The following is a 24,499-nucleotide window of genomic DNA, read 5'->3' on the forward strand; positions in this document are numbered from 1 at the left end:
TGTCCCTCAGGGGTGACATCTGAGATAAGACCCATCTATAAACCCAGGGCCATGAAGTTTTCCCATCTGTTCCGACTAGGACCCATTCTTCCTAAATGCACCTTTCATTTGGGCATCAATCGCACTGTCTGATGTTAGTTTCTCCGTGTCTATATATCTTCTGCCCACCTGGGGTCCTAACCGCGTGGAGGGCAAGAAGCATAAGCACAGAGCTGATTGGCTGGTGGGTTGGTGGGATTACTTTGGGGCCCCCACAGTCCGGGTAGAGACAGGAGGCGGCTGGTTGTTTGGTTGGATGACTTTGGAGACCCACAGTCCGGGTTAAGAGAAGAGTTGGTTGGAACTTTGTAACGAGGTGCCGTGACAATTTGCTCACGCGCACACCACAGGACCGTCCGCGTGTGCGGGTTTACTGGACCCGTCTACAGGCCTGGCAGCATAAGGCGAACCAGGAGCCGGGCGGGAAACTGCAGGCGAGGCGGGCAGGGCCAGGGCGCCCAGGCACCCGCTGGGCCCGGCCCAACTCTGTCCAGAGGTCAGCGCTCCCGGCGACGCCCGCGAGGGGGCAGCCGGCCGGTCGCATGCCGCGCCTGCGCAGCACAGCGCCTACGCCGGCGGCCCCGGGCGCTGCCCCCGGAACTGCGCCGGCGCGTTGCGCCCGGCGCTAAGGGGCGGGGTTTCGTTGCGCCGCGCGCAAGGCTGGGGCAAAACCCGGGCCGGGATAGGGCGTGGGGCAGCGCGTCGGGACGTCCCTCGCGTCGGGCCCGACGGCGCGTGCGCGCTGCGCGGCCGGCGGGGAGGCCTGGGGGGCGGGGCGGGGGCAAGTGTGGCTTTTTTGCCTCATTGTCCCCTAGCGCCGCCCGGACATCGCGCGGGCTGCCGGCACCATGAAGATCTGGACTTCAGAGCACGTCTTTGAGTAAGTTTGAGGAAATTGGGCCGGTCGGCGGGGCGCACGGGGCAACTGCAGGGTGGGGAGGGCAGGTTGGGCCGGGAGTGGTGGCGAGGCCGGGGCGCCCCTCAGGAAGCTTCCAGGCGTCGGGCCTAGCTGGGGGAGCTGGGCCCGAGCCCCGAGGGGCCCCGGGGGCGGGGACTCTCGGTCTGCCGTCCCGGAGCGGGTCCCCCGAGGAGGGAGCCCTCGGACGCCCAGTCCCCGCGGCCGCCCGGGCTGTGGGGGAGGCCCGGGACGGGCACTAGCGGCCCGCCCCCCAGGGAGGCCCCCTCCCCCCCTCCCAGGCTGGTGGGGGCGTCGCCCGGCACGAAGTCCTCGACTGCACTCGGGTGGCAGAGGGCCCTGCTGGTCACATCGGCCTTGCCAAACCCGGTGGGACGGGTCCCCCCACCCCGGCGGAACCCAGCGGGAAGGCGTGGGCGAGTCTCCTCGCCGGGCCACCTCGCCCGGCCACCTCGCCCGGCCACCTTTCGGGAGGAGGATGGTACCGGGTGAGGTCGGACGACCAGGAGGCGAAACTTTTCCGGCAGCTCGAGACCTGAGGAACAGAGCCTGAAAATTGGAGTCCAAGGTCCAGCTCTGGTTCCAGCAAACTGCGTGACCTTGGGTTCCCGTTTGCACCGGAGACACGGAAGATGACGGTGCCGTCAGGGCCTGCCACCAAGAGATGTCTTTGAGGCCACGCTCAGGGACATCTCTTGGTTGGAAAAAGTTCTTAGTAACAAAATAGGCCTTGACCCCACGTGGATGTTGGGAATGAAATTCCCTTTTGGTCCCGCCGTTCCGTATACAAACGAAGCAGGCGTTTAAGCAGCTATTATCATTTTTTGGGAAAAGAAACAATCCTAGTAGTTAATCCAGGGAAGCACTCCTCAGCGGGCTAATGCGTCTTCTTGTCACTCTTCTGAAATGCCACCGTTGTCCTACACACTGTTGTGATTTTACATTTGAATCCACCGCTGAGCTCTCTGCCCTCTGTTCCTCTGATCTTGTTATTGCCGCCACACTGTTTTAATTTTCATAGCTTCGAAGTATGTTTTAGTTCAGCCATTTGATCGTTTAAACCATGATCCCGAGGGCAGTTTCAAAAGAAGTTGTAAACTTTTTGCGTCCTCGGTGACCCACACCCATCCAAGAGTCCACCGGGTCCTGGAATGTATAGAATGTTAGAATCAGAGGGGAGATTTCCTCTTTCCCCAGTGCTGGCTCTCCTTCTGGGTAAAAAGGACCCTAGATTTGTGGTCTTTCTGCTGCTCCCTACCTGGTAACAGCCTTTACTACTCTGTTTCAGCCCTTGGCATCACGGATGGTGTTCGTTTGACGGTCTGCTTCTGGATGTCAGTGCTTCAGAAGTTCTTTGAAATTTGGAGTCCCCGCATCTCCCTAGAACTTTCTTCTCTCTGTCTTCCCTTACACTCCTCTCTGCTGCCCTGTCTCTACTCTTTCTGCTCTCCTCGCCAGTGTTTCCCCCTGTTCCCCTAAATGTTCAAGGAGATTCTGTTATCGGCCTTCTCGCCTTGCCATTTCGGTCATTCCAATCTTTGTGCCGCAGACCTCTCTGAGATTTGATGAGAGTGCTGGGACTCTCCTCCCAGAAGGAGACGTGTGCAAATAAAGGCTGTACGTGTCCTGGGAGCAGCAGCCCTGTCCCCGATTCTCCCCAAATAATCCGGGCTTTTCGGTCAGGGTCCCAGCCGATACATCCATACTTAGGACGCCCAGATCTGTACCTTGGGCTCCAGCCTCTCTTGAACCTCAAATCCTCGTCTTCAGGTCTTCACCAGGCATCTCTGCTCACACGTCCTGTGGGCTCGCCAAACTCCGCCCTGAAATGGAAGTTACCATCTTCCCGCACAGATCTTACGTTGCCGTGTTTCCCATCTTGAGGGCTCTACTGTCTACAGTATCGAAAGTCCTCATTCCATGTCTTGCCCATATTTGTCCAGCACTTCCTTCTGAGACTTCACCTATAGTTGGCATCCAGGTGAAGCCATCCATTGACTCCTTCAACAGAGAGGAATGTCTACTATGTGCCTGGGCTGTTCTTTGGTTACATTTTGGTAGATGAATCAAGACATCGTTGCTGCCTGGCTGGAGTTTTGTGTGTCCTTAAGTGTCTGCCCACCTCATTTTATAGGTGAAGGAACTGGGCAGGCGGGTAAGGTTCTGCCTGCCCTCTGGTGCCATTCTGAGTGTCTTTTCACATAATTACATTGGTAGGGTTCAGATTAATTGCTGGAAGACTGCTAGCATGCATCCTTTGTAATGTTTGAGCTGATGATGTTCCATAAAGCAGTCTCAGTTCAAGTTAAGTCAACACCGATGTTTTCAGGTTGGCTCACGGAAGACAAGGACTCTATTACAAATAATACGTAACCACCCTGAAGCCATGCAATTATTAATTTTTTGGAGGGAATCGGGGGAAGAGATAAGTGCAAGGAAGCCAGCTAACCGTGGTATATGACTAGATGGAGACAGGGACAGGGTTCATCTGATTTTCATTTTAGATAGTTGCCTTGGTAACCATCTGAGTGCTCGGCCTGTATCACTTCTATGTGTGCGGACCGTTGAGATTTATGAAGTAGCTCCCCTTATATACCTGCACTGTTTGCCAAATACAGCTTGAGATTAAAAACAGAGTGGGGTTCGTTTATACAATGGCAAAGATGAAAACATTAGAAGTAATGTCACCGGTTGTCCAGGGTTCTGGGAAATGCATGGTGTTGACATTTCCCTGCTGTTGGCAAGGAGGCGGCATCAGGCTTGGTTCTCTGAAAAGCTGAACCAGATTAATGGCCTCCCTCCCTCTTCTGCTTTTAGAAAGAGAAAAAGTAACGCTGTGTGGTTTATGGGTAAATGTGGTGAAACATCATCTCCAGACCTCTTTTTCCTTTCAGCGAAGACAAGCGCACAGATAGGGTAGCATCAGACTGCCGGTGGGCCCGGTCACCTCTCACCCCCCCCTTGTCCTTAATAAGGGGCTCCTTGGAGGAGGATGGCTCCTGTAGCAGCATCACCTTCGTACAGGTTGTGAAGCGAACACGTACGTGCACATCACATTTTGAATCATCCAAGCACGTGTGCTTTTCAAGAAGACAATAACTGAGAGAGAATATTAGGAGAGAGTGTGTTAGGGGTACCTTAAAAACACTTTGTGGTAGTGTGTGACCTTTTCAAAACAAATCAGAATCACTCCTTTGACGAAGGCAATAAAGAAAGATTGACTGGAGGGGCCACTATTTTTTATTACCTTAATCTAGAGAAGAATACGTTTTTTTAATATTACGGTATTCAAATCCATAAAGCTCTGGATCTTCTTGTAATCCCTAAAAGAATTTATGGCGTCTATAAGTTCGTTAACTTTTGTTAACTTCTTTATAACTCTAGGGACTTGGGACCAGGCAAAAGAATAAATGGTATGATAACAATTTTTGCTGCTTGTTTTCATAGAACACATTTTGTAAATACATTGTTATGAATCAGTGGTTCTTAGCAACAGGATTCGCATGTGAAAGTGAACACGGGTAAATAGGAAAGATTGTGTGCGAAACTGTACTGTAATGCATCATCGGCTCTGTTTATCTTTATGGACATCACTTGTACCACGTAACAGCCCGTGTGCTCAAAAAATACTGATTTCCGTACATGTTTAAAATGTAGATTGAGCTTCCCAAATCATCTTTCGCTCGGTGTTTCAGAAAATAATTTTCCCTAGTTAAATTAATTAAACTTCAACTGTAAAGAATGGTTTGCTGGGTTATGAAAATGGTTTAGCTTATATGCGTATGTTTTCAAGCATTTGGTTTTCTTGGTTCCTGTCCACAGCCACCCTTGGGAAACCGTTACAACAGCTGCAATGCAGAAATACCCAAACCCTATGAACCCGAGTGTGGTTGGGGTGGACGTACTGGACAGACATATAGATCCCTCTGGAAAGTTGCACAGCCATAGACTTCTCAGCACAGAGTGGGGACTGCCTTCTATTGTGAAATCTGTAAGTGCGTCTTTATTCCTGTGGAAATGTGACTGCTGTAGAGAAGTTTTCTAAACCACATTATAATTTCAAATAGGTTGTGGGAGCCGATTCTGAGTGTCATTTTCGCATCAGTTCAAATTGTATTATAATAAACTTGAGTTATGAGTGTATAATGAATTGGAAATATTATTACAGTCTTCATGAAGGCACCCGATAAAACCTTCTGAAGGAAGCCGGCTAATGCTCTGTAATCTAAAAGGAGTTCTGCTCTGCTCCTCCTGCATTGGCCGGCAGCTCCAGGCCCGTAGTAAGGTCTGGAAGCGGTGGGCTGGTGGTGGTGGTTAGCTGTGCCCGCCGTGGTCAGTGGTGGCTCGTGCACATTGAGCGAAGAGCCTATCCTCAGACTTTGCTCTCGCCACCTTTCTTCCAAGGTCTGACACTCCTCCCCGTATGTTTAAAAACAGAATTCTATTCCTTTACATGTGAGCAGGCTTTCAGTAAGAAACCGGAATGCCAGATCATTACAGTGGGAAAGAGTTCTGGCATAATGAATGGACTCTGTTTCCTTTAGAGTTTCTCCTTATGGAAGATAGATCCACTCAGAAAACCGAAGGACCCATTTTTCAACAGGAATGTACTGATGGCTTCCTTGGTACGAACCACCGTGTTCAGTAGTGAGGACACAGAAATGAGCAAGGTCGGGGGGTGGTCTGGGGTCTCAGCCCAGCGGGTGATGTCGGATGTGATGCATTATCCTCCGTCATGAAATGGCCATTTTTCTCCCTGGAGAACCAAGCCACGGCACCGTCTCCCTCAGACTGCTCTAGCAAAGCCTCGACAGAGACTCTTGAGCTCTCGTTTTTCTAGACGCCGTGTTTACCCAGATATTCTGATTTCCATGTTTCGGGCTCAGTGCCCCGTTGTCACACCTTGGTGGTTTCAGGGTCTGCTTTATACTGTGTGCATTCTCCCTGGGCTGGTCGCTAATTGCCTCTGGGAAGGGTTTTGTGTGTCTGTTAGTCCCCTCTCATTCATGGCGCATGAACTCTCGTGACCCTCAAACGGGCCTCCTTTCTGACCTTTGATTCCTCCTGTTGTTTAGGAAGCAGATTTTTCAGTTCGAGATGTTAACAGGTCTCTGCCTTGAAATAAAACATTGGTTTACTTGTTAAGAAACCCTTCCTCCTCTGATTACTAATTGTGAATGTTCTTTTTAGCTTATTGGTGCAGCAAGAACAAAAACATACGTGCAAGAACATTCTGTAGTTGATCCCGTAGACAGAACAATGGAACTTAAATCTACTAATGTAAGTTTGAGCTCCCTTTTAATTTAAAACTATTCGGCTTAATGGGGGGGGGGGGGGGCGGTGGTCTCTGTTATAGTTGATACACAGGCGCATGTATACTCTTCAACAGGAAATCAGTGCTCATGTGCTGCATTGTCTTTCCTGTTTGCAGCCTCGAGCTTTCCTGCTCCCCTGAGCCCACTGATTATTTCTAGGGGTCAGCACTCAGTAAATTGAATTCGGGATCATGTGCATATTGTGACGATGATACTTTTGTTATATTATTTTTTTAATAAAAAGAAAGCAGTGAATGGTGAAATTTAAGTTCCGGATTTGCAGTATAGCAAAGTGATTTATTTGTGTATTTACCTAGCAGGATTTGGGCTTGTGAGTTAATTTGGGGAATGTTTTTAATCTTGGTTTCCAAAATGGTTTGATTTTTTTCTTTTTCATTCTGTAGATTTCATTTACAAATATGGTTTCAGTAGATGAGAGACTCATATACAAACCACATCCTCAGGACCCAGGAAAGTGAGTAAAAAAATGTTTTGACAAACTTATTTTACAGGGTGTTTGAATTTTTTATTCAAGTCATATATTTCTTTGAAAAATGCAAGGTCATCCTGAAGCTGTGTGGATGTGTTTTGTTCCAGAACTGTTTTGACTCAAGAAGCCATAATCACCGTGAAAGGAGTCAGTCTCAGCAGTTACCTTGAAGGACTAATGGCGAGTACGATATCTTCAAATGCTAATAAAGTAAGTCAGGCTGCTCCCTAGTTGCTGTTACTCCTGGGTTTGGGTTTCTTTTCTTGGAAGAGCTTGGTACCGAACGTGTGTCTGTCCTGGAAAATGGATTCTGAACCATGATGCGGTGAGCATCTGTAAAGGCCGTTTTTTGTACAGTAGGGTCTAGCCCCACTGGGTTTACATGCAGACTGTAACTCTTACCAGCCTTTCAACCTTGGACAATTAGGTTAACCTTCCCGTGCCTCGGTTTCCCATCTGTGAAGTGGAGGTCAGTTAGCCATCTTAACCGGGTTGGGCATGAAGAGTAAATGAGATGAGACAATGTATGGAAAGCGCATGTGGCCCAGGGCCCAGCATGTGGGAAGTGCTTGATGATGTGTCACTGTGTGCCTTTGTTTAAAACACCCAATTCTCAACCCTTTTCATTATTGTCTCCGCCCAACAACCCCCAGGTCCATCACAGACCTTTTTTTCTCTAACAGCCACCAGCTCATGAAAGTATTTAACACTAACACCATGGATAGATGGATATGCTTTGTATCAGAAAGAGTGAGATTTTTCCACCTCCCCCAACCCGCAACTGATTTTTGCCCCTTGGAGAATGCATGATTTAAAACAAAATAAGTTTAGAGAAAGAGGTACATAATGCACTCTTCTATAACACATGTTTACTATACTTACTTGGCAGTCAAAAGATATTTCTAGCTGCATTCTCCGTGCCAGGCAGAGGGCTAGGCTAGACTAGGGATACAGCAGGGGACAAAACAAGTATGGTCCCTGCCCTCATGGAACTAAGAAGAAGTCAACATTAATCACACGTCATTAGGAAAGGAAAGGTACAAAAAGACATGAGTATTTAATGAGTGTTGTGTTGAGTGCTGAAGGAGGGGCATGTTGGTTGTGAGGGGGATGCTAGGAAGCATTTCCAGCAGAGGAACTACATGTGCAAAGGGCCTGAGACAGAGGAAGCATGAAGTGCCCCCTCTTTTTCTCAAGGAACTGCATCAAGCACCAGGAGAGAATGGTTGAAGAAAAAGTCAGGGACCAGCTCTTTCAGGGCCTCTTGCAGGATTTTGGTTTAAAATAAGGACATAAAAAGAAAAACCAAGTTTGACCTTTTGGCCCCCAAGAAAGGGACCGCTCTAATCAGAAATAAGTAAACCATCACTATCATTTAATTGTAGGTTCTTTTGAGAACATCTTTTGCATGCAAAAGAAAAAGCAGTTTATAGATCAATCTAGCTGCCCAAAGCATTCGATAATTTGGTAAATAATATTAAAGAACAAAAAGTAAGGACAGGGGCGCCTGAGTGGCTCAGTCGCTTAAGCCTCCGGCTTCCGCTCAGGTCACGATGTCATGGTTCACGAGTTCGAGCTCCGCGTCAGGCTCTGCTGACAGCTCGGAGCCTGGAGCCTGCTTCGGATTCTGTGTGTCTCTCTCTCTGCCCCTCCCCTGCTCATGCTCTGTCTCTCTCTCTCTCTCTCCAGAATAAATAAACATTAAAAAAAAAAAAAAAGCAAGGACAAAAACGGTCCATCCTGGTGAGGTTTAGTTACATTTGTAATGCTCCTTGTTACTTCCTGATGTGCCATTTATGTGATACGTGCCTTCACTCTCACTTGGTGAGAACAGATGTATTGAATTTTTTTTTTAAGGGCCGAGAAGCGATGGAGTGGGTAATACATAAGTTAAATGCCGAGATTGAAGAATTGGCGGCTTCGGCGAGAGGGAGCATAAGGACACCGATGGCCGCGGCAGCATTTGTAGAGAAGTGAGGATCGAAGCCCCCACGCCCCCCCCCAGGTCTCTGCAAGCTGGCAATGTATTTATTTGTTATTTAAAAAAATAAAACTATATTTTAGGTAGGATTTTTTTTTTTTTTTAAGCTGAAGGAAAGCTATATGACTTTGGATCAAAACAAAGAGGTGCAGGGTTTCTAAATACCAGGGATCATCCAGGAGTAGTACGGTTTGAACTGACCATCTAATTGTGAGGATTCTAGTATTTATGTGAAAATTTAACAATTTTTGAAAAGTACTTGGAAAATCTCATTGGCGCGTTAAATCTCCCTTGAGGTAGTATTTTAAAGCTTTTCGTGCGTTGGAACTCTACCTAGCTTTGGACCAACCCCAGAACAAAGCAGAGCCGTCTAAGTTCACGCAGTTACCCCGCTGCGGTAAACTTCGCGAGCTGGCGTGAGAGGGTGCTCTTTAAAAGGAGAAATTACATAGTTTTAAAAGGACATGCTAATTTGTGTAAAATGACTTGCTCTGCTATAAACCATCATTAAAAAATCACAGTGTTTGGTTTTGGTACTTCAATGACATTTTCGGAGTGAAAATTATCACTAAAAGAATATATGACTCCCAACAGCAACAGAAAGGATTTCATCGTATTAAAGAGTACTGTGTTAATTTGCCAAAGTTTTGTAACTTAGGGAAAGGTATCACCTCCCTTGGATTTGTACTTTATGACTTGGCGTGCTCTCCCGTGGGCTGGTGATGTTCACTGAAAAAATAAAGTCATTACCGAAATCCTGCAGCACTCCAAACTGAAACAGAACAGCTGTACACATCTTCTAGCATTTCACATTTGCCTAACTTACAAATTGCCGTGTGTCAAAATCCTGGCTCCGTAATTGCTAAAGCATGATATGTCAGGTTATTTGAATATAATTACTTTTTGAAGTACTTGTGACCACAAAACATCTTTTTTACATGAAGAGCTGTACGTCATTTGAAATTACTCAAACCGATGTCTTCCTGAAGCATAAATCCTGGGTACTCAGTGTTTTTAGTAATATGGTGGGGGCGGAGGGGAAGAAAAAAAGAATAATAATGAGAAAAGAAGCATTGACCTAAACCAACCACTATGTGAATTGCTTTGCAGCTTTTATTTATGGGAAATCCTTACTTTGGATACCACAGGGCAGCTGCGGTCTGAAAATGTATTTCCCATTTTGTAGGCAGGCAGTTCCCAACCAGTAAATAATGTCTTTGATACGTGCAGTTGTTGCATACAGAGTATTTTTCGTAGAAGGTGATTAGCTCTTGTCTTTATTTTACAATGCTTAATGTAATAAACTCCTCAGGTTTCCTGGAAAAGAAACCAGTTAATATATGTACATAAACCACAGAAATACTATAGCAAACTATTTAAAAATTAGTGTTTTTCTACTCAAAGTATTGTTTAGCTTAAGACTTCTTAGGACTTTTGTAAAAGCAACTGAAATCCAATAAGGTTTTTGATTATTTTTTGTAACCGGAGATGATTTTTACAATTGAAATAACATTTCAGTTAAACAAAACATTGGAAAATATTGATATTCGATTTAAAAGTTGCCTTGTATAATTTCTGTAAATTATGCTTGTAAAAAAGGTGTAATGCCCTAATGATAAAACGATTTCTGAACAAATTTTTTTCCTGTTTGATTTTTTTTTTTAACTCTGACCTAATGATAAAATTCTAGAAATTTTCATTTTCCAGTGTAGTTACTTTCAGTGAAATAGCTGGTAGTTTGTGGCTTTTACCTTTTAAAATACAAATATACAGCAAGTAGAGGTGTTTGAGAGACTAAACTGGACGGTGTTCACAGATTAGACTCGGGGACCATGGAGCATCTTATCCTATTTAATATTAAAAATGGAAGTTACATTAAGAAAAACCTTTCTTCCTGAAAACTTTTAACTATGATGTGTTTCCTGATGATAATTTCTTTTTAATCACTGTGAAGCGCAAGAGAGATTTTGTTCCTCCTGCGAATGCACTGGGTCACCTGCCCCCACCCCCCCACCTCCGTCTCCGCGCGCCGCCAGCAAGGCCCTGGGCCGTCCTGTCGCATGTCGGGGGACCACCCCGAAAGCCAAGGCTGTGTCAGGGCCGAGGTTCGCTTTTGATCCCTGCCTCTCGGGGGTGGGGGCTTAAGGGTTCCGTGCCGACGTCCGGGCAGGGCCGTGACCCCGGCGGGGGGGGGGGATGTTGAGGTGGGGGCCGCGTCCCGCGCTGCCCCCAGCTGCCCTCTTCACGCGGCCGCGTCGGCCGGGGCACTACGGAAGCCTGCGGGGAACACGCTCGGGAATCCCGCGGAGCCAATCGGGGGGCGCTGCCGGCCGTCCCGCCCGGGGATTGGCACGCGAGGCCCCGGCCGCGCGTCCCCATTGGCTCCCGGCGTCGGGGGGATTCCGCGGCGGGGCAGCAGGGGCTGCTCGGGCCGGCGGGCGGGGCAAGAGGAGGCGGGATTGGCAGGTCCGGAGTCCCGCCTCTTCCGGTTCACAGGCTTGACCTTCCTGCAGCTGGGCCGCACACCGGGCCGACATTGAGGCGTCCTCGCGATTTGGCCCGACTCGCCCACTCTCGTGACATCATGGTGGCGTACTGGCGACAGGCTGGACTCAGGTAGGCCCGCGCCTGGGGGGCGGGGGCCGGCGGCGCGGCCGGGGGTCGGAGGTCGCGCCAGCGCGGCGGGGGTCGCGGCCGGAGGAGCGCGGCTCCAAGATGGCGGCCGGGGCGGCCTGGAGCGTGTGGGGCGCGTGGCCTGTGCCGCGGGCCGAGCACCTACGCTCGTCCCCTTGGGGGTGCGGCCGCGCCCCCACGAGCGCCCCGGGTGAACGCGAGGCGCGCCGACGCCGGGAGCCGCGTGCAGGGTCCTCGTGCCCCTACCCGGCGCTGCCAGCGCCCCGGCCCTCTGCCCAGCACGCACATGCCTGTGCTTCCTGCCCGGTGAAAAGGGGGAAGGCCCCTGTACACTGGAGAGCGCTGCACGCAGGGGGGCGGTACTGTACAGTCAGGCTCACGTACTGACGCGACTGAAGACACGACCTTTAGTGACATGGGGGCACCAGCGGTGCGGCCTTCGCACCCGAGCTCTTTGTGCCCTCGATGGACCTAGCGCTTGTGACTTGCCCAGAGGGACACCTTCTAGTGGGCCCATGACTGGGACAGCTGAGCAGCCCAGCAGGTGCCTGACCGGGGGGGGGGGGGGGTGAGCACGGATCTGTGGCCTTGGAAGGATGATAGTCCCAGTAACGGGTGCCATTGAATCAAGCACCTACTCTGTGACAGGTGTGCTGGGCCCTGCCCTTCACACTTGTGTCTCCTCCCATCCACCAGTGGGGCCAGCAATATTAGTCTTCTATTTTATTCTCGTTTCTACAGGTGGATAAAGTAGCCGGAAAGATTAAGCAGCCTGAAGGTCAACCCAATTAGTCACAGTGCAGACAGGCGTTGGAACGCCTGCTTCTGGCCCAGAAAACAAATCTGAAACATGAGAAAATAGACAGCAGCAGCCCCCCCCCCCCCCCCGCCTTCCTGTTTTCAAAAAGTATAAAGACTGAACTGACATCTTTTGGAAAATAAGATGTTGATGGGAGTCCATCTACCAAACAGGAAGCAGGCTGTTAGATCTTTTGTTAGAATTGATGATGTTCTCAAAGAGCTTTTAGGTTTAATTTAGAAACCTTGATTGGGAAGTATCTTCAATGGCAGACTTAGGAAACAAAATCCAGTATTCTCCAGAAAACCTTTAAATAATTACTCCGAGGAAGAACTGCTGAATTCAAAATAGTTTTTCTCTTTTAATTTTATGTATTTTACCTTGTAAGAATAACATGCGTAAAGAAAAAATCTCGAGTAGAGACATGGGGGGAAATGCCCCTTCTATCAGAGCCTCTCATAACATTTTAGTCTATTTCCTCTGCTATAGGATTTTTTAAAATACGTGTGAGTCTTTTATTTTAAATGAACAGGTATTAAATGGGTACAAAGAAGAGAAACCAAGATTACCCATGCAAACACCAAGATTAAGACTTTAGTACATTTCTTTCTAGTCTTTTACTCTGTATAGATTCCTTCTGGCACTAGTGAATTTTAAATCCAGTTCCACTATACTGTACAACCAAACCAAAAGTTAACGTATGGGAAGAAAAAAATCACAGTAACACAACCAGTCCGGCTGGATCATTGGTAATTAATTGTATGTTGTCTCTGATATCCTCCCAGCTACATCCGATACTCCCAGATTTGTGCAAAGGCAGTGAGAGATGCGCTGAAGACAGAATTCAAAGCAAATGCCGAGAAGACTTCTGGCAGCACCGTAAAAATTGTGAAAGTGAAGAAGGAGTAATCTGTAAGTTACTGATTTATTAGAAGACCTGCATCTTAAGTTCTTAGAGCACTTGAAACAAAAGTAATTTTAGTTTTTCAATTCTGCCCATTTTTCGTCCAACCAGTACATTTACGTGTTAGTTCTTGGGGTAGTAATTTAAAGCACAGAGGTGATACAAGCGCCTCGGCATCATAAAAGAATCTCGTTTCAGGCCCTGACAAGCAGAAGTAATTGGCACATTGATTTTCAGCTCATTTAGCAATGCTTAGGTAGAGAGCCATCTTATTTTAATTAAACCTGTTTCATTTGTCTGCACAACATCAAATAATTTGGAGGATAAACTCCCCGCTTTTGTAATTGCCGTCAGAGTTATGTAACAGTTCAGGGGCATGACAAATTACAGTGCTCTGCGTCTTTATTTCCCCCACGTCTGCCAGTGTTCTCACAAAGGACTGCTTCCTGAACATCAGGGCTGCAAGTACAGGCCAGGGTCCTGCTAAGTTATCGAGCAGCAGAATCCAAGACCCTGCAGTGAAAACTGCTTTTGCTAAATGTATTATTCTTTCTGAGTGCTTGGTTCGTTTTACTTTTCCAGAGATGTCGGTCATGTAGAGTTACATCCTGTGCAGTAAAAGACAGTTCCGTACACTTGATAAGTTCTGACTCTTCGCTCCAAACTGCTAAAGTGACGTGATCTCTCAACCTTTTTCTTGACGTTGTTATTTCAAAGATAAGCAAGGCAAATAACCAGAGAGCTGTTTTTCAGACTTAATTTTCTTGTTTTGCTTTAAAAAGGGCTTCAGACCTGCAGTAGCAGAGAAATGTGATAAATATTCATCCTTTGGCAGCTTGTGGTTATGAGCAATTTTACTTATTGGAACTGTCTCCCCTAAGCACTTTTCATTTTCATTTTGAATTAGTAAATATTTTATCATGAGTCTGGAGATGCGGTGTTTTAGCCCTTCTTCTAAGCCCTTCTTCTAGGGGCTCTTCTGTCTCCCCTCATAATTCTAAGTAATGAGACCTGGTCTTATGTTGGGTTGTTTTGTCTTAAAAGTGACCTGGCTGCCAAAGTCACTGAGCCTCTGCAGCATGGCCAAGCCACGCTGTGCATCGCGCTCCCTTGACCTTGTGGTGTCCTTGGGGTCAGAAAGTAGTATCCAGATCCAGTAGAACAAAACAGCTCTCCCGAGGTCCTGCAGGGGATGACCCCAGCCCATCAGCACAGGGGGCTTTTAGTGTCTTTTGAAAGGCCGAGTAGTTTCTTTATTGCTAGGAGAGAACTTGGTTCTACTTAGAAGGGAAGTTCCTGTGCAGCTGAGGCAGTGCACGTGAACCAGCACTTTCTACAGCCAAGAGCCAAGGGTCAGCATTAGCCACGTGAAGTGACGCCAGAGTTATCTTAGGTCATGACAAGGAAGTCACTGCCACGGTCGTGCCGGACAGTTAAAACACAAAGAACTCGCAACTGTTGCATTTTCTTTTTTCCTCCCAGACCCGCCCAGAGCTTGAAATGCTGCATTTTCAAGGTGAAGATGTGTGGGTATATGCTATGGCCGACTGGAAACCACCTCCCTTCGTCAAAAAACAAAACAAAAAAAACCCTGTCTTGTTCTAGATGGACGATGCCAATAAATTGAAGTATGGTCCACTCCTGCTGTTGGTGTTTGTTTTCCTTCAGGCTTTTTCTTCAGAGGGACTCTGCGTACCTGCAGCATATGACCTCACGAGCCAGAGTCTCTTAAGTTGGGGCAAGCAGCTGTGGTATCTAGTGAGCTGAGGGATGCCGGAACCATGTTTTAAATGTCTCGGGATAGAAAGTTCTCTTTTTTGTGATGTCACTTAACAAAAGGAGCCTCTTGGTGAGGCTTTCACCGTCCCTTATCTTTGAACTACGAAATCACGTCAGAGTGGCGGATGGGTTATAATGAAAATAATTGCTAAAAGCATAGATTAGAAGAGAAAACACTACAGTGTGGTCTTTTTTTTTTTTTTTTTTTATTGTACACTTAACACCTGTGGAGAAGAATTACTAATGTCGGGATTTAAGCAAGAAACGTGCTTCACATGGTCTTGTGGGTGAATCTGTGTCCTGGGAGCACTTCGCACGGGGAGTGGGGCAGAGCCTTTCAGTAACTCGCTCCTCAGAGCTGAAGTTAAATCTTGTAAGATTCTTGCCTGCAGGTCTCGGGGCGCGGGGATGACGACAGCTCGGTGGCGTTTGCGTGGTGACTGGCTTACTCATTAAATACTCAGGCATGAAGACTTGTTGCAAATGTTTTGTTTTTATCTTCCTTTGAAACTTGGAAGCACTTGGCTGAGTAAAACACCCACTGCAAAGTTCATTGCTTGATTTTCACTGTTTTTGGAGAACGGAGAAATCAAATGTGAACGGGAAATTTTGAAACACTGTTCAGCTTCTGTGCCAGGACCAGTTCTCACCACGGTACTTAAGCTGACAATAAGTTTTCGGGGCCACTGAGCAGGGCCGAGGAGGAGCCCAAGAAAATGTCTTTGTTCTCGGCCTTCTGGAGGCAGTTTCCTGCCCCCGCCCCGGGACACTTGACCTGTAGGTTTTATTTCATTCTTGGCCCAGGGCACTCAAGGAAGAGCTCCAGGATGAATGGGGGGGGGGGGGGGGGGGGCGGGGCAGTAGCCACTCCAAGCCCCCCCCCCCCATTCGTGAGCTTTTTCCCTCAGGGCTGTTGTGCTGTTCTAAAGTCAGGGCACCCCAGTTCCCGGCGCTGAGGTCCCCAAGGTCATGACACTAGGAAGCATCTCTCATTACAGGGACAGGAATAAATGAATCTCAAGGCCATCAGGCCTTTTTCATAGACGAAGCTGATGGTCAAAGGGCTGAATTCTTTGCAGCTGAGTAACTAGAGAGAAGTTCTCGGTCAGCTTGGGAGGTAATGAAGGTGACACTCGGGGCCAGGGCTGCTTCTAGGGAAAGGGGGAAAGTAAAAATAGCCAGGTTACCACCCAGCAAAGATTCTTTGAGCCTCTTTCTCTGTAGTTAAAAATCCTGAACTGATCACCGTGATAAAGTAAACTTCCTGCATCCAGACCTGGGGGCTGGGGGTCAGCCGGCAGGACTACTGTGTCCAGATGACCAGGGGACCCTGATCAGACCTAGTGGTGGGTATTTCACTAACCACGTGAGTGATTTCTGAGGGACTCATCAATCTCTGCTCGCGCAGCATTCTTGGGAGTGAAGTGAAGGAACCGGACAAGCTCCCAAATTCTGATCCCGGGTCTCTCGGCTCTGAGACCAGTGTTGCCATGGCAACTGTACCACTGAAGGACTAGGCTCCTCCAAATCTGAGGGGACAGATTTCTTTTGGTTTCTGGTGGGCTTGTGTGTGTGTGTGTGTGTGTTGTGTGTGTTTTAATCTATTCCTACCATAGAAAAGAGGATGGTGAGATACATTTTGAAATATTTTTAACTACTCAAATTAATCAGTCTGGGCGGTTAGGCTCCAAGAAAAGGAATTTATTTAGTCTGAAATAAAGCAATTTAGCCATTTAAAATTGAATTTCCTTGTATTTTAATGATTACTATTGAGCAACAAAAATCTTGACAGTAATATAAATCAGCAGGTTTTTGGGGTTTTGGTTTTTTTAATTTGGGTCTGTATCCTTCCTTGCATCTACTTGATTGCCTTTTCGGATTTGAGAAGGAAAGTGCTTGCTAGAGGAAGCATGTGTATAAATTCTTGTAAACTCAGAGGTCGTAAGTCTTTTCTGGCTTCTAAGAAGTTATGAACTTCTGAGAGTGGATAGGTAACAGCTTATTAAATCTGCTTTTGTTTTTAGTGCTTGAACCACAAGGAGAAAGTGTATACAACTTTTTTTTTTAAGTTTTGTAAATTGAAGGCTTGTCATGATACTGACAGCAAGACTTAATTTTCTCTCCGTACGTGTCTTCGTTACTTCCTTACAATGCATATGGGAAGGAGTGAAGTTTTTCTGAAGGAGGTACTGTCATCCGTCCACCTGCTGCTGTATTATTGCAGGTGACAAAAACGAATCGGGAGAGGAGAACCTGGTGGCCTGCAAGTAAATATTTCCTGCAGTGAAGGTCGGAGCATCTTCCCATTGCTGACTGACCACGGATCATATAGTATAGCTCAGTGGTCATTCCAGAAGGCCATTAAAGCCCTTATGGGCCCGGAAGGGATGGCTGTGCCGTATGTCAGAAATAGGTAAACCTTAATTAAAAAGTTATGGATGATTCGATTACACTCTTGTGTTGCGTCCTGTTGTAATGTGAGCAGATGAAAATCGTGTAACGGTGAAAGCTGTCTCGTCGTGCCGACGTTTATGGCGACTTCGGCAAATTAATTTGAACTGTGAAAGTTCCCTAATGAGACGGCGTCCTCCTGGAACCGAGAAGGACACCGGCCAGCCCGGTGCTGCCTCCTTCCTGCATGCGAACGGCTGCCCAGCGCACCATGCCGTGTGCCCTTTCTGAAAGAGCAGAGGCCACAGAGCATTTTCAGAAGGTGATTACTGACTGAAAGCGAAAAGGGCATTTTGAAATAGCCTTTACGGGGGAAACCGAAGACAGCGATTCATGAATTCCCAGAACCCAGCACTAAGAAGGAACCGACAGTGTGACCGTGTATGTCAAGAGCCAGCCGTGCAGCAGTAAAGAGCAGAGGTTTGGAGTTGGTGGGTCTTGCTTGCTTGGGGGTGTCTGTGGCCAGGTGTCTCAGTGGATCAGGCACTGCCACTCGTTCCGGGGTCCTTCCCTTTTCCCTTTGCCGCTAGTACTCTGACTGGCACGCTCGAGGTCTGCACTATTCGCGAGTGGATGCCGACTCACATTTTGCCTCGGCTGCAGAGCTCCCCACGCACCAATTAGTCACCTGGCTTTTCCGGAGGCCAGCAAGTACCAGGAGGTAGGGTGCTGGGCAGAGTGCATGGCAGAGAAGCCGAGGTAAGACACCTGGCAAGGATGCCGGGCAAGGGCTCCTGGGTGCCGATGGGCGGCCCGAGGGGGTCGAAGCGAGCGTGGGCTGCAGAGGCGGGGGGTCTCGATGCCTGGCACGGGGCCGTGCGCCCAGGAACGGCCCAAAGGGAGCGATTCCCCCACGAATTCGCTTTGCTATTTCAAACCAGCTAATAGAGGGTGGGTGCACTGAACGTCGGAGTCTGGAAGGTCAGCAGATGCCGGCGGAAGGCCCTGAGGTCCCTGCGGTCGCGCGGCCCCGGGGCGGCCCCCGGCGAGAGGGGGGGCTCCCTGCGGCCGCCGCTCACACGGCCCCGCCAGGTGCCCGGGGCCCGTCTTCCGGTTCCATCTCTGCCTCCCCCACGACGTCTCCGTCTTCCTCGGGAACCGCTCTGGCGTCTTGCAGCTGCTGGTACTCGGACACCAGGTCGTGGATGTCGCTCTCGGCCTCGGCAAACTCGCCGACGTCCATGCCCTCGCAGGTGTACCAGTGCACGAACGCCCTCCTCCGGAACATGGCCGAGAAGTGCTCGGACACGCGGCCGAACAGCTCCTGCACCGCCGTGCTGTTGCCCACGAAGGTGGCGGCCATGCCGAGCCCCGGCGGCGGGATGTCGCAGACGGCCACCTTGACGTTGTTGGGGATCCAGTCCACGAAGCAGGCGCTGTGGCGCGTCTGCACGGCGAGCATCTGCTCGTCCACTTCCTTGGTGGACATGCGCCCGCGGAAGAAGCAGGCCACCGTCAGGTAGCGGCCGCGGCGCGGGTCGCAGGCGGCCATGGCGTTGCGCGCGTCGAACACCTGCTGCGTGAGCTCGGCCACCGTGAGCGCGCGGTACTGGCGGCCGTCGCGGCTGGTGAGCGGCGCGAAGCCGGGCGTGAAAAAGTGCAGGCGCGGGAAGGGCACCATGTTCACGGCCAGCTTGCGCAGGTCGGCGTTGAGCTGGCCCGGGAAGCGCAGGGACGTGGTGACGCCGCTCATGGTCAGGGACACCAGGTGGTTGAGGTCGCCGTAGCTGGGCGCGGCCAGCTTGAGCGTGCGGAAGCAGATGTCGTACAGGGCCTCGTTGTCGATGCAGAAGCAGGCGTCGGCGTGCCGCGCCAGCTGCCGCAGGGACAGCACGGCGTTGTAGGGCTCCACCACCGTGTCCGACACCTTGGGCGACGGCAGGACGCTGAAGGCGTTCAGGATGCGGTCGGGGAAGTCCTCGCGGATCCGGCTCAGCAGCAGCGTGCCCATGCCCGCGCCCGTGCCGCCGCCCAGCGAGTGCACCAGCTGGAAGCCTTGCAGGCAGTCGCAGGCCTCGCTGGCGCTGCGCACGGCGTCCAGCACGCTCTCGGCCAGCTCGGCGCCCTCCGTGTAGTGGCCCTTGGCCCAGTTGTTGCCGGCCCCAGAGTTACCTGTGCGGGGGGGGGGGGGGGGGGGAGGGAGGAGGCCGGTTACCTGGCCCCCGGAGGGGGGTGGAGGGGGGCGGGGCGCCCGCCAGGGGGCACCCTCACGGGTCCCGGGGGCCTTGCAGGAAAACCTACCGTAGATGAAGCCGTCCGGGTGAAAGAGGGCTCCCAGCTGGCTGGAGCGGATGCTGTCCATCGTGCCCGGCTCTAGATCCACCAGCAGGGCCCGCGGCACGTACTTCCCGCCTGTGGAGGAAGGTCGGAAGAAGTGGGCAAACTGCCGCGTTTCCAGAAGTTAATGTTCCGTCAAAATGGAACCCTGTGACACCGGCCAAAGGAAATGGCATTCTTCTAGAAGGTGTCTCTGGCAGAAAGATATTTGAAATAACGTCCTTGATGCCTACGGCGAGGGCACAGACCTCTCAAATACCTCGGAACTGCTTTTCCCATCGTGCTCTCTTTTGCCGTGTCGCCAACCACAGAGATGCTGTCCCTCGTGGAAGGGACTCCGGTTTTTATTTAAAAACTAAAAAGGAAACTTGGTGCTTAACCTGCTGGTGTTGAGACGCGCCCTTCCCCCCTCCCCCGCTACCCCCCCACCCCCCACCTCCCCCCCAGTGACTTCTTCCCCGGTCCTTGCCCTGCACAAGGCCTGGGGACCTGTCACCCTCGGGATCCTGCCGCTCTGCCCAGACCTTGCTGCGACCGTGCACCTGGGGCTGGTGACCACGGCCACCCGTGCACAGCGTCCTACCGTGGGCCTCGTTGTAGTACACGCTGATCCTCTCCAGCTGCAAGGCACAGTCACCAAAGTAGCCCCCCGCCGCGTCGATCCCATGCTCCTTGCCAATCACCTCCCAGAACTGAAAACGGCAGGAAGGGAGGTCAGTGTACAGAGGGACCCCAAGAAAGGTCCAGAGAGGCACCCGTGAGCCAGCAGATCGGCCAGAGACGGACAGTGAGCGCCCTTGGGCCTGCTTGGTGGGGTCTGTCTGGCCGCCCTTTCTCTCCCCGGATGTTTTTGGGCCGTTTTATGCCCACTCCACCACTGTATAATTTCCTCTTGCCCCCACTAAGCAGGAGTATGAAGACTGTGTTTTCTCCCCACCCGAACCCCTTAAATAAAATGCCGACACATAAAATATTAAAATGGATTTTGCTCCTATTAAGTGGAGGCCATTGTATACATTAAAGCTGTTAATTTACAATTTCACATCCGACAGTGAGTGTATCTCTAATTTCACCGTATAGTGCTTCAAGCTAGTATAGATCTCATTAAATGAAAATAGACTGAATTCTTATCTGATTTCACAGTAATATCTCCTTTCACTTGGGGATTTATTTTCATGCAGTGTTCCCAAAAAGCCCATAACTAGGACATCTAGGCATGGTTTTTAGCAATGTGCATTTTTCATGATCAGGTACGCATACAATTCAAAATTACGTACAGCTCTTGTAACTGTTTGAAACATATGACAATTTCAATCACATATACAGTATTTATGAATATAGGAACGCGCACAGCTCTTAATATGGAAACAGTTACTGAAATGGCCCCTTTCATTGCCCTGGAGAAGCACATATGTGCAATGAAAATATATTCATTTATGTTAAAATCCTCAAGGGTGTTTTCCCAGCCATGTCTTATAAGCGATGGCTCTGCTCGGGCCTTGGTCTCATTAACCAGACTCTATTTCATAGTAAATTACCTGCACTGTTCTGGGTCTGAAAGAATAAATAAATTTAAGTCTCTTACAGTTCTTATGACCCCAAGTAATCAGTAGTCGGTGCGGCTGGAACTGCCAGACAACGTGATTGTGGAGTAAGTGCTCAGACCCTATCTGGACCCCGCAATTCCTCTCCCGAGCCTCCCTCCGGATTATCTCCCCATTTCAGAGCAGTGGCAGGGCTGGGCCTCCCACCTCTCTGCGTGCTTGACTCAGGAACAGCTCATCGCTGTGGCATGGGAAGGTGGCAACTCCTTTCCAAGCAGTGATATTCTTTGCCCCAGGTTTTAAACACCCACATTAGAAGACTTTCATTTCTCGTAGCTGCATTACTCGCCATAGCCAAAAGTTGGAAACGACCCGTGAGTCCGTCGACGGATAACGGGATGAACCAAACGTGGTGTATCCACGCAATGGACTGTTATTCGGCCTTAAAAAGGAAGGCGATTCTGACACCGGCTTCAACGTGGTTGAACCCTGAAGACGTTATGCTGAGACAAATAAGCCAGACACAGAAGGGCAGATACGGTGTGATGTCATTTTTGTGAGGTCCCGAGAAGAGTTCAAATTCTTAGAGACAGAAAGTGGAAGAGTGGGTGCCAGGGCCTGGGGAAGGGGGTGTGGGGGATTAGTATTTAATGGGGACCGAGTTTCAGTTTTGCAAAAGGAAAAGCACTTTGGAGATTAGATGCACAACACGGTGAATATACTTAACACTATTGAACTGTGCACTTAAAAATGGTTAAGATGGATGGGGCGCCTGGGTGGCTCAGTCGGTTAAGTGTCTGACTTAGCTCGAGTCATGATCTCACGGCTCATGAGTTGGAGCCCCGCATCGGGCTCTGTGCTGACAGCTCAGAGCATGGAACCTGCTTCCGATTCTGTGCCTCCCTCTCTCCCTGCCACTCACCCACTCGCACTCTGTCTCTCAAAAATAAATAAACATTAAAAAAAATGTTTTTGAATGGTTAAGATGGATGGGGCCCCTGGGTGGTTCAGTGGGTCAAGCATCTGACTTCAGTTCAAGTCATGATCTCACAGTTCGTGAGTTTGAGCCACTTTGAGTGAGCCCTGCTTCTCCCTCTCTGTCGCTCTACCCCTCATGCGATTTTCTCCCTCTCTCTGTTTCTCTCGCCCTCACTCACTTGTGCCCTCTCAGACAGACAGTGCCAGAAAAAAAAAAAAAAAAGTGGTTAAATGATAAAAAAGGTGGCTAGATGATAAACTGTACACTGTATTTTACCACAATTTTTAAATTTTTTTTAATGTTTTATTTATTTTTGAGAGACAGAGCATGAGCAGGGAAGGGGCAGAGAGAGAGGAAGACACAGAATCCGAAGCAGGCTCCAGGCTCCGAGCTGTCAGCACAGAGCCTGGCATGGGAGTCAAACTCACAAACAGTGAGATCGTGACCTGAGCCGAAGTCAGATGCTCAACTAACTGAACCACCCAGGCGCCCCAGTTTTACCACAATTTTTTAAGAACTTAACGCTTAATGCAATTACATTTTTATTTTAAAAAAAAATTTTTTTTTCAACGTTTATTTATTTTTGGGACAGAGAGAGACAGAGCATGAACGGGCGAGGGGCAGAGAGAGAGGGAGACACAGAATCGGAAACAGGCTCCAGGCTCTGAGCCGTCAGCCCAGAGCCCGATGCGGGGCTCGAACTCCCGGACCGAGAGATCGTGACCTGGCTGAAGTCGGACGCTTAACCTACTGCGCCACCCAGGCGCTCCTGCAATTACATTTTTAATGCGGTTCATACTAGTGAAAGTAATTTTGGAATGGCAAAGGGAACAATCAGCTGTTACACAGTACAGTTGTGTAAAATTAGAATTCAAATTCAGGTTAGAGACCTGTTAGGCTGTATCATCTGTTTTCATAGTGTCAGCCATTGAACCAGGCACTTTGTACAAAAATTTAGGTGGGGAGAACAAACACGCGTTCGTATTCATTCCAGAGACTGTATCTTAATTGTTTCTGCTACTACACCCCAAAACTTCTAGGTTTGCCTCCTTAGTTTTCTATTTCATACTAAATCAAACATGTTGATTTTTTTTTAAACTTTGTAGTATAAACATGAGAGAAGGAAGGCATCTTAGTAATATGCTGTAAAAAGTTGCCCAACAAACTGGAAAACTGTTTTGAGAAAATTACTCTTTTTTTTTTTTTTTTTTTTAATTCTGAGAGAGACAGATGTGAGCAGGGGAGAGGCAGAGAGACGGAGAGAGAATTCCAAGCAGGCTCTGCACCGTCAGCCCAGAGCCCGACGCGGGGCTCAGACTCGTGAGCTGTGAGATCATAACCTGAGCTGAAACCAAGAGTCGGACGCTTAACCAAGTGAGCCCAGCGTTTTCATATCCTTAGATATGAAAAATTCGTTGCTAAAGTCATAAAGGTAAACATGGGTGGCATGTAACCGATGACGAAATTAACGTGAATTAAATTGACGCTTTAAGCCTTTACTACTTCCTGTGTCTCTTTAACGAAGGGTGTGGTTCAAGGAGGCAAGTATTCAGCAAGTGCTTCCTTCCATCTGCTGACTTGTTGTCTCACCTGCTGACTTAAGATATTTCTTTGTCGGCTACACCTAGGGGCTCCTAGGAATAGCACTTTCCTTACCTTGGCTCCGATCTGGTTACCACACTGGCCGATCTGAATGTGTACGATTTCACGCATCCTCGCTTCCCGTCCAAGTGTAAGATCTTCGCAGAACCTTCCGTCTCTGGAGCCGCCCTTCACTGGTGTGACCCCCGCACACTCTGGGCACTGCGGTGATGGGACCAGCTGACCCAAGCCCGTCCCAGTGTGACTGCTCCAAGGGTGTGTCCAGCCCAGGGACCCAGCCCCCACTCTGCTATCATCCTGATGAGAGGGGTGTTTCTTCCTCTCCCAACACAGAATATTACCCAGTCACTTCCTAGAGTTTAAGACCAGAGGCTGTCTTTGTGCACAGCGCCCGGTGGTCTAACAGCAGGTGTGGGTCTTGCCATGGTGGACTCGGGGCACCAGCGCTGGCCCCGGGCTCACGCTATGACAAGCTCCCAGCTCCCAGATCGGGGGGTGACCGGACCACCTGTAGGGAGCTTTCCCTGACCAAGCCAGTTGTGTTGTTAAAAACCCTTTTGTCCAGGGGCTCCCAGGTGGCTCAGTTGGTGAAGCGCGCGACTTCGGCTCAGGTCATGATCTCGCGGCTCGTGGGTTCGAGCCCCGCGTCGGGCTCTGTGCTGACAGCTCGGAGCCTGGAGCCTGCTTCGGATTCTGTGTCTCCGTCTCTCTCTGCCCCTCCCCTGCTCACGCTCTGTCTCTCTCAAAAAATAAAACATTAAAAAAAAAGAAAAGAAAAGAAAGAAATCC

The 24,499-nt window shown here is 49.3% G+C and overlaps 3 protein-coding genes and 1 long non-coding RNA gene across 4 annotated transcripts; 3 read left to right on the plus strand and 1 right to left on the minus strand.

The window, feature by feature from the left end:
- Window positions 1–794: 794 nt before the first annotated feature.
- On the plus strand, window positions 795–10,377 carry PRELID3B (PRELI domain containing 3B). Its single transcript, XM_030309285.2, has 6 exons — window positions 795–919; window positions 4,778–4,946; window positions 6,146–6,235; window positions 6,675–6,745; window positions 6,868–6,970; window positions 8,618–10,377. The coding sequence occupies exons 1-6, from the start codon at window positions 888–890 to the stop codon at window positions 8,735–8,737; spliced, it is 585 nt and encodes a 194-aa protein (XP_030165145.1). The 5' UTR covers window positions 795–887; the 3' UTR covers window positions 8,738–10,377.
- Window positions 10,378–11,221: 844 nt separating this feature from the next.
- Window positions 11,222–14,716, plus strand: ATP5F1E (ATP synthase F1 subunit epsilon). Its single transcript, XM_030309293.1, has 3 exons — window positions 11,222–11,357; window positions 12,960–13,086; window positions 14,561–14,716. The coding sequence occupies exons 1-2, from the start codon at window positions 11,326–11,328 to the stop codon at window positions 13,081–13,083; spliced, it is 156 nt and encodes a 51-aa protein (XP_030165153.1). The 5' UTR covers window positions 11,222–11,325; the 3' UTR covers window positions 13,084–13,086; window positions 14,561–14,716.
- A 1,821-nt stretch (window positions 14,717–16,537) lies between these two features.
- TUBB1 (tubulin beta 1 class VI) lies at window positions 16,538–23,952 on the minus strand. The gene is made up of 4 exons (XM_030309291.1): window positions 23,765–23,952; window positions 20,169–20,277; window positions 19,550–19,660; window positions 16,538–19,420 (listed from the first exon to the last, which is right to left on the minus strand). Exons 1-4 carry the CDS (start codon window positions 23,819–23,821, stop codon window positions 18,324–18,326), a joined length of 1,374 nt encoding a protein of 457 aa, XP_030165151.1. The 5' UTR covers window positions 23,822–23,952; the 3' UTR covers window positions 16,538–18,323.
- On the plus strand, window positions 23,473–23,876 carry LOC115509919. Its single transcript, XR_003967522.1, has 2 exons — window positions 23,473–23,540; window positions 23,737–23,876. It is a non-coding gene; the product is annotated as an uncharacterized LOC115509919 (long non-coding RNA).
- Window positions 23,953–24,499: the final 547 nt, after the last annotated feature.

The sequence above is a fragment of the Lynx canadensis genome, chromosome A3 (genome assembly GCF_007474595.2).
Source record: "Lynx canadensis isolate LIC74 chromosome A3, mLynCan4.pri.v2, whole genome shotgun sequence".
Classification (NCBI taxonomy): domain Eukaryota; kingdom Metazoa; phylum Chordata; class Mammalia; order Carnivora; family Felidae; genus Lynx; species Lynx canadensis.

What these genes read in the sequence shown, in the direction of transcription:
- PRELID3B (XM_030309285.2), top strand. Translation starts at nt 888, where the DNA reads ATGAAGATCTGGACTTCAGAGCACGTCTTTGA. An exon ending in ACTTCAGAGCACGTCTTTGA is followed by an intron (nt 920 to 4,777) that starts GTAAGTTTGAGG and finishes TCCTGTCCACAG; the next exon opens with CCACCCTTGGGAAACCGTTA. An exon ending in TGGAACTTAAATCTACTAAT is followed by an intron (nt 6,236 to 6,674) that starts GTAAGTTTGAGC and finishes TTCATTCTGTAG; the next exon opens with ATTTCATTTACAAATATGGT.
- TUBB1 (XM_030309291.1), bottom strand. Translation starts at nt 23,821, where the DNA reads ATGCGTGAAATCGTACACATTCAGATCGGCCAGTGTGGTAACCAGATC. An exon ending in GTACTACAACGAGGCCCACG is followed by an intron (nt 19,661 to 20,168) that starts GTAGGACGCTGT and finishes CTTCCTCCACAG; the next exon opens with GCGGGAAGTACGTGCCGCGG. An exon ending in CCCGGACGGCTTCATCTACG is followed by an intron (nt 19,421 to 19,549) that starts GTAGGTTTTCCT and finishes CCCCCCGCACAG; the next exon opens with GTAACTCTGGGGCCGGCAAC.
- ATP5F1E (XM_030309293.1), top strand. Translation starts at nt 11,326, where the DNA reads ATGGTGGCGTACTGGCGACAGGCTGGACTCAG. An exon ending in TGGCGACAGGCTGGACTCAG is followed by an intron (nt 11,358 to 12,959) that starts GTAGGCCCGCGC and finishes ATATCCTCCCAG; the next exon opens with CTACATCCGATACTCCCAGA.